Source organism: Protopterus annectens, chromosome 17.part0 (assembly GCF_019279795.1).
Source record: "Protopterus annectens isolate FY-2018-M chromosome 17.part0, PAN1.0, whole genome shotgun sequence".
In the NCBI taxonomy this organism is placed as follows: domain Eukaryota; kingdom Metazoa; phylum Chordata; order Ceratodontiformes; family Protopteridae; genus Protopterus; species Protopterus annectens.
Window position 1 is genome coordinate 819,790,359 of NC_056751.1, and position 19,430 is coordinate 819,809,788.

Genomic DNA, 19,430 nt, shown 5'->3' on the forward strand with positions numbered 1-19,430 from the left:
TTACTGTTTTAGTTTTTTTTTCACATACTTACTGTACTTCAGTGCTTTCAGTATTGCAAAATGATAGACAATAGAAATAATTACTTAGGAGATTATGAAACAATGGGTACTGGCATAAATGATATTTGCTTTGAGAGCAATCATTTTTACAATTTAGAAAATGAGTGTGATACGTCACAACAAAATATGCTTATTTAAAGTAGCATATATTGAAAATGTTTCCTGTTATTAAATGTGCCAGGATAATTTGGGTTTTGAGTTTTTACTTAAGAATGGGAAAACATTTCATTGTTAATTACTGCACGTGCATGTTTATTAATTTACAGACAGATATGAAAATGCTGTGGATTCTTAGCAGCGTTTCTAGTTATGGGTTTCCCTTATCTGTGACTAATAACTGTTCCTGCTTTTCTCTCTGTGTGTCTGCACTTTATCCTACTCACAGAATTCCTAACTGCTTTACAAACTACTTTTATAACTTCACTTTTTGTTCGGGAATAAGCATAATGCATAGAACAAGTCATTTTCATGTAACCTATGTTTCTCCTTCAAGTTATTGCTGGTACAACAGCTATGAAAGTTAATGGCAGTCAAAGTAGTCTGTAACTACAGCAGGAGTATTGCACTTTATTTTTTATTTACTGTATTTAGTTAGTTATTTCTGTGAGACAAGGCTAAGCTTTTTGTTTCCTACAGCTGTTTTGCAGATGATAAGTAGACAAAGTGACATGTTTCTTAACAGAAGTTCAGTTCTGTTACTCGGTTACATGGTTGCTTGATGTTTGTTGTTTAACGTTAGCAAATGATATTTACGTTGAATGTTCATGTGAGTTGGTTCTGCAGTATTTGTCGTTCAGAAAGATGGTTTCTTTCCATTCTCTGTTTGTAAATAACTACTGTCACATGATCAGATACCGTTCTGTGCTCTTCCTTCCTTGCGTTAATTATACTGGGTGACATTTAAGTTCATAGTGGGTATGGTGACAGTGTGAGTTGTACTGTTCATGAAAGCATGTTAGGATATGACAATTATACTGTTGATTTTATTACTGTTAACTTTATCCCTCGGGACATTTAGCATAATGTTTCTTAGACATATATTTTGCTATATAGTCTGGTGTTCACTATAAATGCTTGCCATGCCTTCAGAATTAACAACAATTATTCATCACATAACTCATATAAATTGCAGTTTCATAGAGTAATACTTCTGGGAGAGTTAACCATTCTGATTTAGCCAACATTGACATATCAGTAAGGTCAGTATAGCATCTGGAATAATGGCATTTTTTGTATAATTCATTAACATATTATCTGTTGATGTTCAATGGATTTGCAACAATATGATGATCCATATACTATTTAAGATAGGTGCATATTTGTTATGGGTTTGAATCTCACCTTGTCTGTTTATATCTATAATGCATATAACCTGTGGTGATTGTCTCTTACTGCTATGTAACTTCAGGACATAAGCTGAATGTAGTTCCTTAGCTGGTTGAAAACTGTTTTTGTTATGTTGTGATGTTTTTGACATCCATAATACTTATGTCAAAGAAAAAGTGAATGGCTTAAGTTTTATTTAGTAACCGTGATATAAAATACAGAGGGGCTGCTTGTGGTGTTCCATAAATTTGTGTACTTGATCTGCTAATTTTTAAATTATTCTGCTCAAATATATAAGTAAGAAATATGCTTTCAACAGCCAAATATACTGATGACAACAAAATCACCAGAGTTTTGTAAGATAGTCTAAAAAAACACACATAACATGTGCAATACTGACTTAACTTTTATTGTGATTATGTGTGTGCCTTGTGTGTGTGTGTGTGTGTGTGTGTGTGTGTGTGTGTGTGTGTGTGTGCGCATGCATGTTTATACACACACACACACACACACACACACACACACACACACACACACACACAGACATCTGTCTATCTATCTGTCTATCTTATTTCTTTTTTGTATTAACCAGGATAGTCTGACAAAACTGTATTTTTTTTAATAGAGGCCAGGACAGAAAAGCCCCACTTTAATGTACATTGGCAAAATGTATATAAACTATGATTGCAAACAAATTATCAAATTTTGAACATGACACAATCATTAACAACCTAGGCACATTGCTAGAGAGTGATTTAAACTTAGATACCATCACAGTCAGAAGCATATATACTAAAGGCCAGTAGGATGTAAGCTTGCCATTTGAGTTTATGAACCTTAGAATCCTACTAATCCCTTTATAGAAAATGTTGTTTGACTTAATTCCTAAATATATCTAATTATTTCAGACACCATGTTTTTTGCACATAAAACTTATTAGTGGCTACGACCTAATTACATATGACTGGTTACTGTGCACAGTGAGTAATGACAATTTAGCCCTGCCAATAACTAAACTGATTAATGTTTTTACAGCATAATTTATTAATAAATATTTTATAATCTAAGCAGTATGTCATTGGACAACTATTAGCTGCTCCATGTGCCTTAGTTTTTTTTTTTTTTTTTTGTTAAGGGGTTCTGTACTACCAAGGTGTCACACTGATTCTGCAGGACATAGCTCATTAAGTTTCTGAAGACATTTTTGTATATAGTTATTTTTCTTTCTTTTCTTTTTTTATAACCTAAACTGTATGTCTCAATCATTTTTGTTATATAGTTTGCTTATATCTAAATATCTAACTAAACATGCTGTAATCTGCAAATATAAAGTCCATCTAGAATTAAACAGGCTTGGTAGTATTATAGAAACAGTTTAAAGTGCTCCTTAACAAAAGCCCAAATTCAACATTCTAGCCACCATGTTCTCCATCTAGCTGTAAGCAATTAGTATCGGACCACTATGTGATTCATCTAGCCCTGTGCAGTTAGTATTGAACCACCATATGCTCAGTGTAGCTCTGTATAGTTAGACTCATCAGCTTCATCCCAGAGCTGGAAAATTCCTCCTCCTTCAGTAATGAGGTGTAGGAATGTCTATCCACGCCTAAAAGTGCAAATGTTAAAGCTTAGTTCAGTATGTACTAATTTTTTTCAGAAATCTACCATTTTGCGTTATGTTCCCATCTAGATCCCCAGATACATCATCATTATTGCAAATAAAGTTCCAGTCCCCAACTACAAGTCATATTCCCTGCTAAAAGCTGATTATTTCTCCCCCAAATTTCTTAAGCTCCATAATAGCATTTTTGGTGGAATATAAATACATGCCAGCTAATCTTTCTTCTTGATCAGTAACCCCTTACTACCACAAATCTACCATTATTGTCTTTTTTTCCCTCTTTTATCACTATTGGAGCCCCTCTAGCAATTAGTATTATTACACATCTTTCCTTTGCCCCTGATATTCTGAAATCTGTTCTTTGTCAAGTTCACATGCTCATTTCTTTCCAGATTTGACTCCCTGCAGCACTGCTGTTTGTACTTTGCATTTCTTGATATAATTCAATAGTCTTTCCTTTGTATTTGTACCTGTAAGGCCATTTACATTGCAAGATAGAATAGCCATTATGACAAAAAGTTATTGATCCCACTTATTATACATGAGCGCTTTTAAATGTATAATTCCAGCTTTTGTCTTACATGGACACATTAGTGTCTGGCAGGCTAACCTTTTATACAGTTTCTTTCTTCTCATCTTCCTTTGAATCCATGTCACATTTCTCAAGGCTTTTTTCTTTAATGAAAACCCACAAACAAAAAAAATAAATAAATATGTTTTCATAACACCCCACCCCATATTGACAAACAGACAAAATTATGTACATTTTTTACAAATGAAGTTAAACCCTCCAGAAAGGTACACTTTCCCCAAATTGACAGCTGTATCCACAGGCATAAAAAAATCTAAACTTTAGCTTACCCAGGTTACACATGCTAAAGCATATTGTATGTTACAGCCTGTATTCCCACTTACACTGATTGCTGTCTATTTTTTTCTTACCCCTATTCCCATTCCAGATGCGAAAAAATAGTGTGTATGCTTTCACAAAATGTCATCTTTTAGCCCTAAGAAAAGTGGACAGGCTGTCTTTAAATAAAACTAAATTGTGCATTGTTGTGCTAAATGTATTAAAGTGTTAAGGCTGCTTGGGAAGCTATCTCGTATTCACTTCCCATAATTTCAAACTTTATTTTTTACTGAACTTCTTGTCATCGCACTTTTAAATTTTGCATTTCCCTCAGCAAAGAATGCTCAGAACTCTCAAGATTAATTTCTTTCACTTATAGACAGCTTTTTTCCATCTAAATTTAGTCACCAGTGAGAAAAATGACAGCTAAAGTTCACTGTAGAATGGAATGTATGTAATTGCCCTGGATACCTTCAATCAACTATGGACATCTTGTCTCACACTGAGAATATTTACTAATGGAACAAGCAAGTTAATGTCTTTTCAGCTGCAAGAAGCTTAGTGTTTTTCATGGCTTTCTTCATTTTGTCTTAATGTGCTTACAAAAAACTTATTATAGCTTAAGCCAAGTCCCAAGACTGGAAAAACTCCCTTATCAGCCTCAACAAAAAGTTGAGATCCCTCATCAAATCCTCTAAAGCTAGCTATGAAGACAGAAGTGCAGCAGATAATAAAGACAACCACAAGGCCTTCTATAGTTATGTAAATAATCTCCATGGCAATACACACATTTGCTCTGAGCTACTGCACAATGGTACCGCCTATACCAAGCCAACAGATATTGCCAATATACTGGCCAACAGATTCAGTGCCAACTTTACCCATCCCCCCCCCCCAAGGGACCAGTCACAATACCAGTAGATTGCCAGGCACCCAGTATTACTACTGCACAGGTTAAACAGCACAGTCCAAGGCCAAGAATACAGCTTTTATGGGACATGACAATATCCCTGGCTGTGTTCTACATGAACTACAGAGTGAACTGGTACCTTACCTGTGTGCCCTGTTCAATCACAGCCTCACCTCAGACTTTGTCCCTACTGAATGGCGCACTGCTACAGTCATCCCTCTCCACAAAGGAGGAGCGACTACAGACCCTGGGAACTATTGCGCAATTGGCTTGATGAGTCTAATATGCAAAGCTGTGGAATGCATCATCATGGACCTAATAAACAAGGATATAGGGAATCTCCAAACTCTGGATCCCACACAGTTTGGTTTTGTGAAGGGTAGATCATGCCTGCTCAACTTGGTCAACTTCTTTGAGTCAGTCACTAGAGCTGTGGATGAAGGCAAGGTGGTTCATACAGCCTACCTTGATCTGGCCAAGGCCTTTTATACCATTCCACACTCAGGAATAATAGAAAAACTCACTAAGCTAGGCATCAACCCCTATATCACTAGGTTGGTTGCAAACTGGCTCACAGGTAGAACCCACAGTGTGAAAGTAGCTGACTCCAAGTCAGCCTGCTGACCAGTCACAAGGGAAGTCCCACAGGGTTTGGTCCTGGGTCCTCTCTTGTTTGGTATCTATTTCTCTTAAGTCCAGGCCAACACGAAGGGACTCTGGCTGACAAAGTTCACAGACGATTGTAAGTTGGGAGCTATTATTAACTCCCCAAGTGATGCTGACATCCTACAGAAAGGCTGCACTGAGACCAATGACTGGTGTGAGAACCATGGCCTTAAGCTCAATGTCAAAAAATGTGTCATCATCCCCTTTAGAAAAAACCTGGTTCCCATGAATTACCACATCGATAGTAGTGCACTGAACACAGAAGACGTTATAAGAGATCTGGGAACACAGGTTGACAGCAACCTCTCTTTTGACCACCACATTGTCACTGTGGTAAGAAAGTCCTTTTGTGTGGCACATCTCATTACTAAGAGTTTTCCATCCAGGAAGAAAGAGGTCATTGTCTCCCTCTACTCTTCCCTCATTAGGCCAATCATTGAGTACAATGCCCCATTTGGCATGTACCTCACTAAACACCTGCAACAACTGGAGAGGCCACAAAAGTACCTCACAAAGAGGATCCTAGGCCTTAAACTATTTGTCCTATATGGACAGACCAAATAAACTCTTAACTGTTCTGTCTCATATCGCCTACTTAGAGGCGATCTCTGCTTGACTTACAAAGCCATGACTGACCCAGCTGTGTTAGAAATGCTACTTCTAAAGAAATCCCAATCTCTCCATACCACACGCTTCAGAGGTCTCAACCTCATTACCACAATCAGCAGAACATGCTGGAGGGACAGGTTCATAACCCAGAGACTGCCCATGCTATGGAATAGACTTCCATACATGTCAAGCAGAGCACTTCACTGGCCCTCTTCAAGAGAAATCTTGATGAGTGGATGGGAAATAGAAAATTCACACCTGGGATCACCCCAGGGATCACTCCAGTGGCGTTACTCGACAGAAGCACTGGGAATTAAGGTCGGGTGGCACAATGCCAGGCTAATCCTATGGGCTAGGCTTGTAAAGGCTCCAGGGCCATTAGTCTAGTACACACCTATGAACCTATGAACATTAATCTAAACATTCACCTTTGTAAACACAATTGGAAATTATCATCTTAGATGTAGATATAATATAATTAGTACACTTTTACACCCCACCCCAAGCAACCAAAGATCACAGCATTACATTAACTAAAATGTTCATCTGTTCAGCCTTCTTCTCTTGTTATACTGTAAAACCTGTATTTCTTGCAACTAAAATGTTACTTGTTTACGTTAATATCTTTAACATATAAAATAGTCACTGAAAATACCCCACACACACACACACACACATTTAAAATACACCTAACTATACACTATACAAAAACTGCTTTACAATCTAACATGCATCATATCATGACATTTTTATACAAATATTTAATAACAAAAATCACTTTACTTACAGTTACTTTTTCCCGTTGGTGTCCTCCTGAACATTAAATACATAATATGGGGTATATGCTCTCCAGCCTACCCACAAGTTTAACAAAGTCGATAAAAGTCCAGTCTTTTCTCAGCCACTTGTATTTAGTTTTTCAAATTTTAGAAAACCTATGTACTCAAATTCTATGTTACACTTTACTAGCAGCCATCTGCTATATCAGCAGAAGGCTGTGGTTAAAGGACAACTTGTTAGGGCTGCTAAAACGGTGTCTGAGTTTTACAACTTTTTAATTGAAGGAGATAAATTGAAGGGTATGTTTTTAAGATGAAGTTATCCAGATAAGTTTCTTATTGATATAACAAATGAGGTTGTGCAAAGAGGGAATCTGTTTTTTATGTTCCACTTTTGGGGTACTGTTCCAATAATAGTCGTGTGACTAACAACACTTCTAAGAATTGGACCACATCACTTATTACACCTTTCAATTCCGATTATGAGGGGATCAAGACTATTATTAAAAGAAATTGGCATGTTTTCAATCATTTGTATGAGTTGGATAAATAAGTGGACATTTCCTTTAGGTTTACAGTTTACAGGGGTGTTTGCATCACGAAGTTGATGGAGAGTAACATAAGCAGCCAACAGTACAATAAAAATAAACGGAAATGTTACTGTGTGACTGTTGCAATGCGTGCAAGTACATTTTGAATACTGGAATTGTAACAGTGGGAAACATCACTATTTGTCCTAATTTTTACTCTAATTGTTATTCAATGGCTATTGTTTACACAGCCCTATATCAGCAATATAAATGTTTTTACACTGGAAAAACAAAGCTGGCTTTCAAAGACAAAATACAGGAACTGGTTCGATCCCTGGCTGAGGTGCCTTCTGTGTGGAGTCTGCATGTCCTCCCTGTGGTCACATGGGTTTCCTTCAGGTGCTCCTGTTTCCTCCCACATCCCAAAGGCATTCTGTAGGTGGATTGGACACTCTAAATTGGCCCTAGGCATGAGTGCGTGCATGTGTGTGCCTTCTGTGGAAGGTTGGTCGCTGGCCTGGCAACTCGACACCGTAAAACTCCAATGCCACTCATGAGCAGACAGGTGATCTGCTGTGGCAACCCCTAACCTGGAAAAGCCAAAAGAAGAAGAAGAATATAAGTAAACATATTATTGAATTTCCGGGACATTCATTTTAGTAAGGTGAATGTTTTTACATTAATTAGATGCTTTTGATTTTATTGAAAAATATCATGTGAGCAATGATGCAAGCTATTTAATTTTTATTTATTTATTTATTTTACATTTGTTAACCGGGATAGACCGACTGGATCCATGTCCATTTTCAGCGGAGGCCCAGGGAGAAAAGCTCCAGACATACACACAAAAATAAAATAAGACAATTCTAATATACATATAATGAACAGTTAACATTCTCAGGTTCAGACAGCAATATTATTCATACAATCAGGCATAATAATTTGAAGTAGTTGACTAACAAGATAGAACACAACTAAGACTGCAGGAAAGAAATCTTAGCACACACTGGTAGAGAAGAAGTTAGAACACACTGATAGAGAAGTTAGTCAGGATTAGAACAAGGACATAACCACTGTGTTGTTAGATACTGTTTAAGGCTCTTTTTAAATAGGGTCAGGGAGGATTCTTGTGTAAGGTTAGCAGGAAGTGAGTTCCAAATTTTACCAACAGAGATGGAAAACAGAGAGTTTCCAGCTAAGTTGTTGGTTGTAGATATTTGGACCAGAAGTTTATTAGATGAACAAAGTGGCCTAGGATTACTATAGAGGCTGCTAATGTTTTTGAGTGAAGGAGTATTTTCGGGATGGTTTAGAAATTTGTGTGCCATTATTAGTTGATTGTACTGAAGTAGGCTATGCAGCTCAAGCCAGCCAAGATGTTTCAGGTTAAGACAGTGGTGTGTTATATAGGACATTCCGAAGGTTATAGTATCCAGACAGCTTATTAATTTCAGCTTTATTCAGTTTAGTGTGTAATGGGGAGACATAAAGAAGCGTAGAGAGTAGGTGAGAGTGGGCAATAGCAGTTCTAGCATGTGGTGTTAGGAAAGGTTTAATCTTCTATAATGAGCCAAGTTTTTTATTAATGGATTTAGTAGTTTGGTTAACTTGCAGATCAAATTTGAGGGTGTTGTTTACGATTACATCTAAAAGTTTTGTGTAGGCTTCAGGTTAAATAATAGTGCCATTATTGGATTTTATGGAAAAGGATAGCACAGTGGATTTATGAGTAGGGGAGAAGAGTAAAAGCTTTGTTTTGTTAGAGTTTAGGATAAGACGCTGATCTGAGAGCCAATTTTCAGCTGTGTTGAAAGTGTTCTGGGTTAAGTTCAGTAAGTTTGTCTGGTTGGTGGCTGAGCAAATTAACATGGAGTAGTCTGCATATTGAATACAGGTTGCATCTGGGATAATAGTATAAAGGTCATTAATAAAAATGGAAAATAGGAGGGGTACTAGTATGGAGCCCTTGGGGACTCCTAGAGTGTTAGGTAGAAGGCTAGACAGTTTATACTGCCAAAGGACAGCCTGTTGTGTACCACTCAAATAAGATTTAAACCAATGTAGGGCAAGGTTATCAAAGGAAATGGTCTTCAGTGTTTGGATGAGAAGTTGGTGGTTAACCATGTCAAAGGCCTTGGAGAGATCTAGAAAGAGGGCTGAAGAAAGTTTACTGTTATTTTAGTTCTGATTTATGGCATTGGATAAAGAAAGGAGGGCTGAGGTGGTACTATGATAAGGCCTGAAGCCATGCTGAGTGTTTGCCAGCAGATTGTTCTGAATAAGATGGTGCAACAGTTGTTTGTGGATACACTTCTCCATGATTTTATCCAAGGGTGAAAGAATAGCTATGGGTCTGAAATTGGACAGTTCAGTGGAACTGCCACCTTTATGAAGTGGGATGACATGGGATATTTTCCAGATGGAGGGGATGGTGGCTTCTGTTATGGATATGGAGTAGGCTGTGGCATCTGCTGCTTTTTGCAGGTACTCTGCAGGGAGAAGATCAGCAGATAGGGTAGTTGGTTTTAGTTTTTTAAATAGGCCATGGATAAATGAAGTAGAAACTGGTAGGAAGCTGAAGGATAGTTGGGAAGTGGACGTGGCTATATTTGAGTTAGAGCAACTAGGGGTTAGTTGACTAGCTAGGGCCTGGATAGTTTCAGTAAAGAAACTGTTAAAGGCATTAGCAGTGTCCTCCAAGGGTTTATGGATTAAAGCTGAGGGGGTTGGAGTAGTAGTTTCTCCTGGGTGGAGTAGTTTATTTATGCCTTCCCAGAACTTTTGAGGGTTGTTCTGATTTTTAAGTTGAAGATGACAGTAAAAGTTTTTTTATCAGATATAATGGATTTTTGTGGTCTGATTCCTTAGCTGCTGGTATTTAATTTAGTCTAGAGGGGATTTTGTATTATCCCATATGGCCCAAGCCTTGTTCCTGAATATGATTTTTGATTTGTTATCTTTTGAAATCCATGGTGCTATTTTTGTTTTAGTTCTAGTTGTTCATGTAGGAGCATGAGAGTCAAGGATGGCAAGGAATTTAGTATTAAAGTAAGCAACAGCATCTTCCAGAGGCAATTGTTTTAGGACTGACCAATTACAGAGTTTGAGTTCATTTTGAAAACTGATGGGATTTAAATTTTTATTATTTCTTACTATTTTGTAGGAGGGCTGGTGGGGATTGCTGGCTTTGTGTTTAATTATAAAGGTGAGGAAGTGATCACTTAAGTCACCTGGGAGGATCCCTGATTTATACATGTGGGGATGGCTATTGATAAGTATCCAGTCTAGTATGCTTTCTTTGTGGTTGGGCTTCCCTATCCTGGTGGAGGAGGATATGGTCTGTGTAAACCCATATTGGTTTACATGGGTGGAAGGAGACTCTGTGGAACAGGTATTCCAGTCAATATTGAAGTCACCTAGAACAATAGTTTCCTGGGGGTGGTTACTAGATAACCAACAGAGGATGTTTTCGAGGGTATTTGAGTTATTACCTGGGGGGTATACACAGTTACAATATTTAAGCATATATTTTTGTTAATTTGGAGTTTGGTAGAAAGAATTTCTGCGTTATTAACTTGGGGATGTTGTAGGGGGTCCATGATAACATTTATTGTGTTTTTAAAAAGTACAGCTACTCCACTCCCTTTCTATTAGTGCGGTCCAGTCATAGTAGGTTGTACCCTGGAGGTAGTACCTCACTGTCTTTTGTGGATGGTTTTAGCCAGGTTTCTGTTAGACAAAGTATGTCGGGAGAATGAAGTGCTAAGAGGGCATACAAGCTATGTACCTTGTTATTTATGCTTCTGATGTTTAGGTGACACGTAAGGAGTGAATTGGAGGGCCTAGTTATAGTTGGTGATTTAATGGGGTTAATATCAATGGGATTTGAGCCAGCAGGGGAGGAAGGACCTGGGTTTGGATGGATGTCTCCATCCAACATGAGGTTGTAGTGTAGGCTAACCATTAGCTTTAGCAGTTTGTAAATTAGTCTGTGACAGTTTTTGGCTTCGGGGTTGATGTATTTGGAATTAATAGGATGATAGTTTTTAGGTGTTAAGCAGTTCGGTGTGAGGTGATTAATTAGGTGAGCTTTCGTGAAGGTTTTTATTGGGTAGCTGTTTGGCTTTTTGGGTAGTGGAATCCTGTATATTGCTGATTTTCATAGAGGGTAAGGAGATGAGGAATGAGCATCAAGGGCAGCAGAGACAATGATAATAGCTTTATTTTAGGGAGTGAAAGTGAGAGGGGCAAACACATTGTAGCAGCACTATATTCTAACCAGGATATACGAGAATGCTTAGGACAGAAGGGCAGGTAAGAAGTATGGGTTTAATGAGGTATCTAGTGTAGATTGGCTGCTGTAGTGGAGGGTGTGGCTATATGACTATACATTTAGCACCAATGGGGGCGTGTGAGATTTGGGGGCAGGGTGGGGCACTGAGCAAGCCCGAGCATAGTAAGTGGGTCTAATCCAGAGCACAAGGTTCATAGAGCTTGTAACACTAAGGTGATTGTGCTTTTTGCTATTCTGTTGCAGTTTCACTAATGAAAGCCCTAAATTAAATTTCTTTTGAGCTGTTTGAACTATTTTGCCCTTCATTGGGAGTTCAAGTCTTTGTGGAGTTTCTTCCCATGCCGTGAGGTCCTTTGGTGGCATTTTCTTACTTTTTTAGTTTGCAGTTTACACCTTTTTGTTTCAAGTGGTTATTAATGATGCATCATATACTAAAGTAGTAGAAATGTACTTTGTGATGTGCTGAGTATTTGAAAACTCCAAAAACAAAATAAATATTAATCCAATAGTGAGAAATATGAACTAAACCGACATTTAGAAAGTTAAGTGCTTCCTGCATGAGTCACATATAGTAAATTAGTCTATTATCCAGAGGCAAGGAATTTATCTGCTTTGCTGGTAGCCATATTTGTCACATGATTAACCAAAGGAGATAGTTTTGAGTATCAGCAGGAAACCACTCCTAACTGAGATGAGCACATGAGGTGTGAATTGCTGAGTTTACACCTTGGTGAAGATTTGGTAAGAGGAGAGTAACTACTATCTACAGTCCTGCTGCAGCAGATGGTGGATGTTTGGTCTCAGAGGTGTAGGCACTTGTACTGCATCATGATGTCACTGAAGACCCACATGACTGTAGGTCTTGAGAGGAAATAGCTGTCATACTAATGACAGAGATGAGGCTACAAGAGTGGCCACTGACCCTTTGCTTAGTTAGAATGTTAAGGAGCATAACATCACCTGGGTATGTATGCTCCACTTAGTGTGCTTTCCACTGTTTGTTAAAAGTAGGTCCTCAAGGGAGTGCTAAGCTTATGTTGTACCATTATGAACCAGGCCTGCATGGCTCAGAAAAAAAAACAGAACAATAAGCCATGCAAGCATCTGTAAGTAGAATGTAGATGTTGTTCTTTATATTAAAATGATTTCCCTGATTTGTGTAGTCTTTGCTGTCTAACTGTCATTTAGTGTTAGTTCTAGCAGTTTTCCACCTGTGGCCTGAAAGGATGTTCCCCACATAATCAAAAACTATGTGTAGTTTAAAAACTGACTTATTTACAGTAACGTCAAATATGGATCTATGCTTTTTCATCATGCAAACTGTTGGTAAGTTTTCCAGGAAATGACAACCAACTCAAGTGTCCCAGTGGAGTATATTCATATTACAAACACTATTCATTACTGAAAAGTACAATTTGAAATCTGCACTTGTAGACTGAAGACTTCAGATACGTTATCCTAATCTTGCCACCTGACTATCAGCTTTTCTTTTCACCTCTGTTCACACAGCCACTTTCAATTTATTTTTACTTTGTTAAGATAACATAGAATCACATTAGAAGAGTTACTCTTATTTTACATGGACATCATATGATGCTCTATATATTTTAAACACAGCAAATGGTGCAGAGTCATCATGGAGTAACATGGAAGCAGAGTGTGGTGGCTCAGGAGATGAAGAGTAGGACAGATTATCTGGTGACACCTCTCCATTCCTAGTTGTAGAGCAGTCGCACTGTCTGGTGCACGTGGAGTACATAGAACTGAATACATAATATTGTCATGTATGTGAGCATAAAGTAATTTGGAGGTTAGTAGATGCAGGAACTTAAGAGCACTGTGCCTGCATTTCAGAAATCTCACTTGTTGCTCCCAGTTGAGAGGTCTGATGTATAAGCTTGGACAGGTGATAAGAGGAAGGTGATACTGTCATGTAACAGGAACCAAATGACTTGGTGTGGGTGCCAAAAGAAGTTCATTATATAAATGTGGGGGGTGGGTAGGAACCTCAGTTTCTTCATTAATATGCTTGTTCAAACCCCCCAAAGAAATCAAGAAAGTTGTTTCCAAAATGTTCATTTCCTATTCTGAATTAATCACTGAAAATAGATGGGTAAATACCTGATTTTTATGAAAAAACAACTATTTGCAACTTCTCTTACTAACAGCAACCTCAGAGGTGATTATATTGAATTTGACTGAGTGCGTGGGGTGTTTCTCCCACTCATAAAAAGCACTAATTTGATCAAATTTCCATTTGTGATCTTCTGATTGCTGTTTTGTGTATACTCACACCAAAATCTACCTGATTTGTTAGCAGAAAACACTGGTGCCAGAATTAGCATACAGAATTATTTTTATGTGTTTCATATAACTTCACTGGACAGTCCAGCTAACTGCATAGAACTATTTCTTCTGTATTTGCATATGTAACCATACATGATCACATGTTAGTATTTGACATGCGTAAGTTCAATAGGCCTGTTTGTTTTTTCTGTCAGCTCTCATATTCATCTTAATGACTCAGACTTGACTCTCTTTAGGAGAAATGCCAAAAGAATTTCGAAAAGCAAGTTTTGCAGAGACTGATGAAAATGTGAGGATTATTGCAGAGAAGATATTTGCCTCTGCTGTTCGACATGGCGACCAGACAGATGGCATTTCCCTGTTTACAGTACCTGAGGACTGTCCCATTGGGGAGCATCAGGCCAAAGAGCGAGAGCTGCAGAAAGAGTTGGCGGAACAGCAGTCTGCGCAAACAGCCAAAAGGTACATAACATTTTTGTATTTCTGTCAAAAATGGAGCATGTATTATTAAAGGTGACTGCAAACTATTGTTAGTAAAAATGGCAATGGATGATGTTTCCTTTTACAAGCACAAATGTTCTTTATTTGATCAATTTGTAAAGTTTACAAAACAGAGTCATTCCATGAACCACAAACACCTTGTCAATACCCGCTCCCAAGAAACCGTCTGCTCCAGGAGGGTAAAACAAGACAGTGCCATGATAAATTTATATGTCTCCATCCAATCATCTGAGTTTGCCTTATGGGTTCATAAGTACTCACTAGGCTATTGATCCAGGATGATCTTAAGAATGCTAACATTACATTCCCATAGTGTTTTTTAGCCCTTATAGTTCGCATATGAATAACCCAGAGGCAGGCTGAAAACAAGGATATCATGGGACACTCCATGACATCCATGAGGGGAAGGTATGCTAAACTGGGGGCGAATTTATAGTTACCCATCCATTCATCCGAATTACATTTGAATATATTAAGAGAAGTACTTTGCTTTATGTGGAGTGGAAGACGGTGCCATAGAAGTGGTATTCTCTGTGATATATACCTATCCCTCCAACATGTTTTGCTTATCTTGCAAAAGAGATTAACATATCTTGAGCAAGTGTTTATAATACCACTGGATTTGCGAATGTGTAATAGGTCTCTATATGATACGTGTAATAGGCATTGAAACCTTGCAGTGATGGAGTGCTTTCATTGGTCATGAACCAGGTCTCTGACGTGATGCCTATATCAATGCTTCCAAGAGTAAGGAGCAGTTGTAGGGATTGGAGTTTGCACACACACACACACACACACACACACACACACACACACACACACACACACACACACACACACACACACACACATGGTTTACCTTCAAAGTGTTGACTGTCACATCGTCGAAACCACTTTCCCGAACTCCGAACTGCGATTTCTCAAAGCCATTTAGCAGAAATGTTTCACCAATGTGCACATTTGACTATGTGCTTTCAACATTTTGAAGGTAAACCTATATATATATATATATATATATATATATATATGTGTGTGTGTGTGTGTGTGTGTGTGTGTGTGTATATATATATATATATATATATATATATATATATATATATATATATATATACACATATGTAATAATATGTTATATTATTACTATTATTATTTATCTATTACACTTGTGTTGTCATCTCCTTTGTGGAAGAGTCCTTAACAGCACAGAATGCTTACCATAAATCATAGTGCAGGAGTCAGTAAGAGACAGAGTATAGGGATAAAACTTCAAGCATGGCATGGTAGCTGATGGCCTTTAGTCTGGTGATGTTTTTAGTTAGAAACCACTGGAGTCTTTCTGCATGATGTGTTTCTTTGGATACATGCATACTAAAATAGGATTTATATTTTACAGGTGGTCTGATCAAGGTAGACTATAGAGGAATTTTAATTTATTTATTTACTTGTATGATATACCTTTGCTTATTAATCGGACTAGATAGAAATATGTCCTGTCTGCTGTTGCTGAGTAGTGGTCAAAGGGAAGATGCAAAACTCTCTGGCTGTATCAGTGTGTAGGGAGGTACTGTCTTTATTATAAACTGTTGAGAGTTGTTTACAGAAGGTGACAAAGCTACACTTTTTATTTAATATAAGCCCTTTTCTAATGCATTGTTGATTTGTATGCTTATCTTGTACTGTAGTAACAGGAGTATCAAATGTTGAGTGAATGACAAAACTCAGCTTGCAGTCACTGGCAAATTTCATTAGTCATACGTTTGTTTTTTATTCATATTTTGATCAAGTAAAATCACTGGATACCAGTGAATCCTTTTTGGAGTGATCCAGGAGCACTGTCTGATGAATTCACTTTCCCAGTGAGTTCATACAAAAGGCAAATACAGTTGGTAGAAATCATACCCTGTACCCTGAACTAAAGGAGTCAGCATTTTAATGACTCAGAGCCTTAATTGTCTGAAATAACAGCCACTCCAATGGAATTGTGGGATACCAACTTTCAAATGCAAACTGAATAACAGACAGCCAAAGTATGGCCCCATAGTCCACCTACAGGCATTCCAATGTCCCATTACTTGGCTATTTCGCCCCAACACTGCAATGTGCATACTGCTTTACTTCTACAATGATTATTTGGATTTTATTTTACATTTTATAACACAAACTAATAGACATCTGCTAAACAAAGCAATACAGTCTCACAATGAAAACAGACTTTGTATTAAAACTTCTTTGCCCCTGAAACTCACATTCATTGAAACAGCATTGAAACCCACATCCAAAGATAGTGCATCTGGCCAGTGGCATATAAAGATTACCATTGGGCTGTTTTCAAATCATAGGCCCCTTGCACATGAAACATACATGTGTTCTTTGATACATCTTTCTGAGTTTATTAAATTATATTCCTTATATAATACAGCACACTTCAGTCACAGCATGAAGTTATGGGAAAGAGTAGTGGAAGATTAGTGATCAGCAGTATGGTTTCATGCCAGGAAAGAGCACTACAGATGTGATGTTTGCTCTGAGAGTGTTGATGGAGAAGTACAGAGAAGGTCAGAAGGAGTTGCATTGTGTTTTTGTAGACTTAGAGAAAGCATATGACAGGGTGCCTAGAGAGGAGTTGTGGTATTTTATGAGGAAGTCAGGAATATCAGAGAAGTATGTAAGAGTGGTACAGGATATGTACGAGGGTAGTGTGACAGCGGTGAGGTCTGCAGTGGGAGTGATGGATGCATTTAAGGTGGAGGTGGGATTACATCAAGGATCAGCTCTGAGCCCTTCCTTATTTGCAATGGTGATGGACAGGTTGACAGACGAGATCAGACAGGAGTCCCCGTGGACTATGATGTTTGCAGATGACATTGTGATCTGTAGTGAGAGTAGAGAACAGGTGGAGGAGACCCTGGAGAGATGGAGATATGCTCTAGAGAGAAGAGGAATGAAGGTCAGCATCATAAGACAGAATATATGTGTGTGAATGAGAGGGAGGATAGAGGAATGGTGAGGATGCAAGGAGTAGAGGTGGCGAAGGTGGATGAGTTTAAATACTTGGGATCAATAGTTCAGAGTAATGGTGAATGTGGAACAGAGGTGAAGAAGAGAGTACAGGCAGGATGGAGTGGGTGGAGAAGAGTGTCGGGAGTGATTTGTGAGTACCAGTAAGAGTGAACGGGAAGGCCTACAAGAGGGTAGTGAGACCAGCTATGTTATATGGGTTGGAGACAGTGGCACTGACAAAAAGGGAGCAGTTAGAGCTGGATGTGACAGAGTTAAAGATGTTAAGATTTGCACTGGGTGTGACAAGGGTGGACAGTATTAGGAATAAGTATATTAGAGGGTCAGCCCAGGTTGGAAGGTTTGGAGACAAAACCAGAGAGGCAATATTACGTTGGTTTGGACATGTGCTGAGGAGGGATGCTGAGTGTATTGGGAAAAAGATGCTAAGGATGAAGTTACCAGGTAACAGGAAAAGAGGAAGGCCTAAGGTAAGGTTTATGGATGTGGTGAGAGAGGACATGTAGGTGGTTGGTGTGACAGAGCAAGATGCAGAGGACAGGAAGAAATGGAAACAGATGATCCTCTGTGGCGACCCCTAACTGGAACAGCTGAAAGATGATGATGATATAATACAGCACACGTCTTAGAGCGCGTTTTAGATTTATTGCTTTGAACATTTTCCAGTAAGCAATGAAACAAAATGCATGAACCAGTAGTGATAAAACTTCCCAATTCAGAACATTTCCATCATAAAAGTCTACTCAAACTTCTACAGTCCCACCGGTATCAGTAAATCTGCACAATCTCTGCAGCAGTAAAAGTCATCTAAATTCCATGTTAAAGAGATCTGTAACTAATGAAGAGGTTGCTGCTAGCAAACAACTTCATATTTCATTGCTTCATCTACAAGTAAAGTGCCTGTTGCCCTTGAAGAATAAATTGCCTATGTTACATTAAAAAAATGATAAGCTAGTGATATTTCAATAGCGAATGGATGACAAACTGATAACAGGTTCATAGTTAATAGGTATCTCTGCCAAAAGAGGACATTCTCAGGACTGCAGCATCTACCCCCTTTAAAAGTATAACAGTGAAGTATCAGCACTCTGTCTACATACTGTGGGAGTAAAACCCACAGCCTTCTGCAGCAAAAGCAAGTAGAATACCTGTTGTGCTAACAATGTAAGTATGCTTTGCATAAGCAGCACTAAACTTCTCTTTCCCTGAAGAACTCATGTGTTTCCTAAAACATAGGATGGCAAACTTAAATGGCTATCATTATTTAGTGAATTCATTTCTCACTGATTTGCCAGAAAACCATAAATTTTATTTTATTTAACATTTGTTTACTGGGAAAGTCTGACTTGGAACAAAACTACTTTTCAGCAGAGGCGTGGGGAGAAATGCTCCAGACGCATGTCTTTGTATTGTGGGAGGAAACCAGAGCACCCAGAGGAAACCCTCACAACACAGGGAGAATATGCAGACACTGCACAGAAGACACTACGGCCCAAGATGAAACTAGAGAACCTCTTGCTGTGAGGCAACAACACTACCACTGCACCATTCAAATTTTAAGAGGAGCAGATGAAAAAGTATGAACCAAACACATTCCAGACATTCTGTAAAAAATTGTACAGTTGAGAGCTATAACACCTTAACTCAGAAGTGGTGGTATGGATAGAGAACTCAGGCTCTTGATCCTTGTACCTAAGGTACAGGGTTTGAGCCTGAGAACACACACACACACAGACACACACACACACACACACACACACACACACACACACACACACACACACACACACACACACACACACACACACACACACACACCTGGACTTTGACTTGCTCACACACACACACCTGGACTATGACTTGCTCACACACACACACACACACACACACACACACACACACACACACACATACACCTGGACTATGACTTGTTCACACACACACACACACACACACACA

General features: G+C 38.4%; 1 protein-coding gene across 4 annotated transcripts in view; it reads left to right on the forward strand.

Moving 5' to 3' along the window:
- Positions 1-19,430, forward strand: part of AMPD3 (adenosine monophosphate deaminase 3) — a 740,405-nt gene that overhangs the window by 322,497 nt on the left and 398,478 nt on the right. For all 4 annotated transcript variants that reach the window (XM_044059408.1, XM_044059407.1, XM_044059406.1 and 1 more), the window contains one exon: positions 14,189-14,414. In XM_044059408.1, the coding sequence (XP_043915343.1) occupies positions 14,189-14,414 (226 nt within the window). The remainder of the gene's footprint in view (positions 1-14,188; positions 14,415-19,430) is intronic.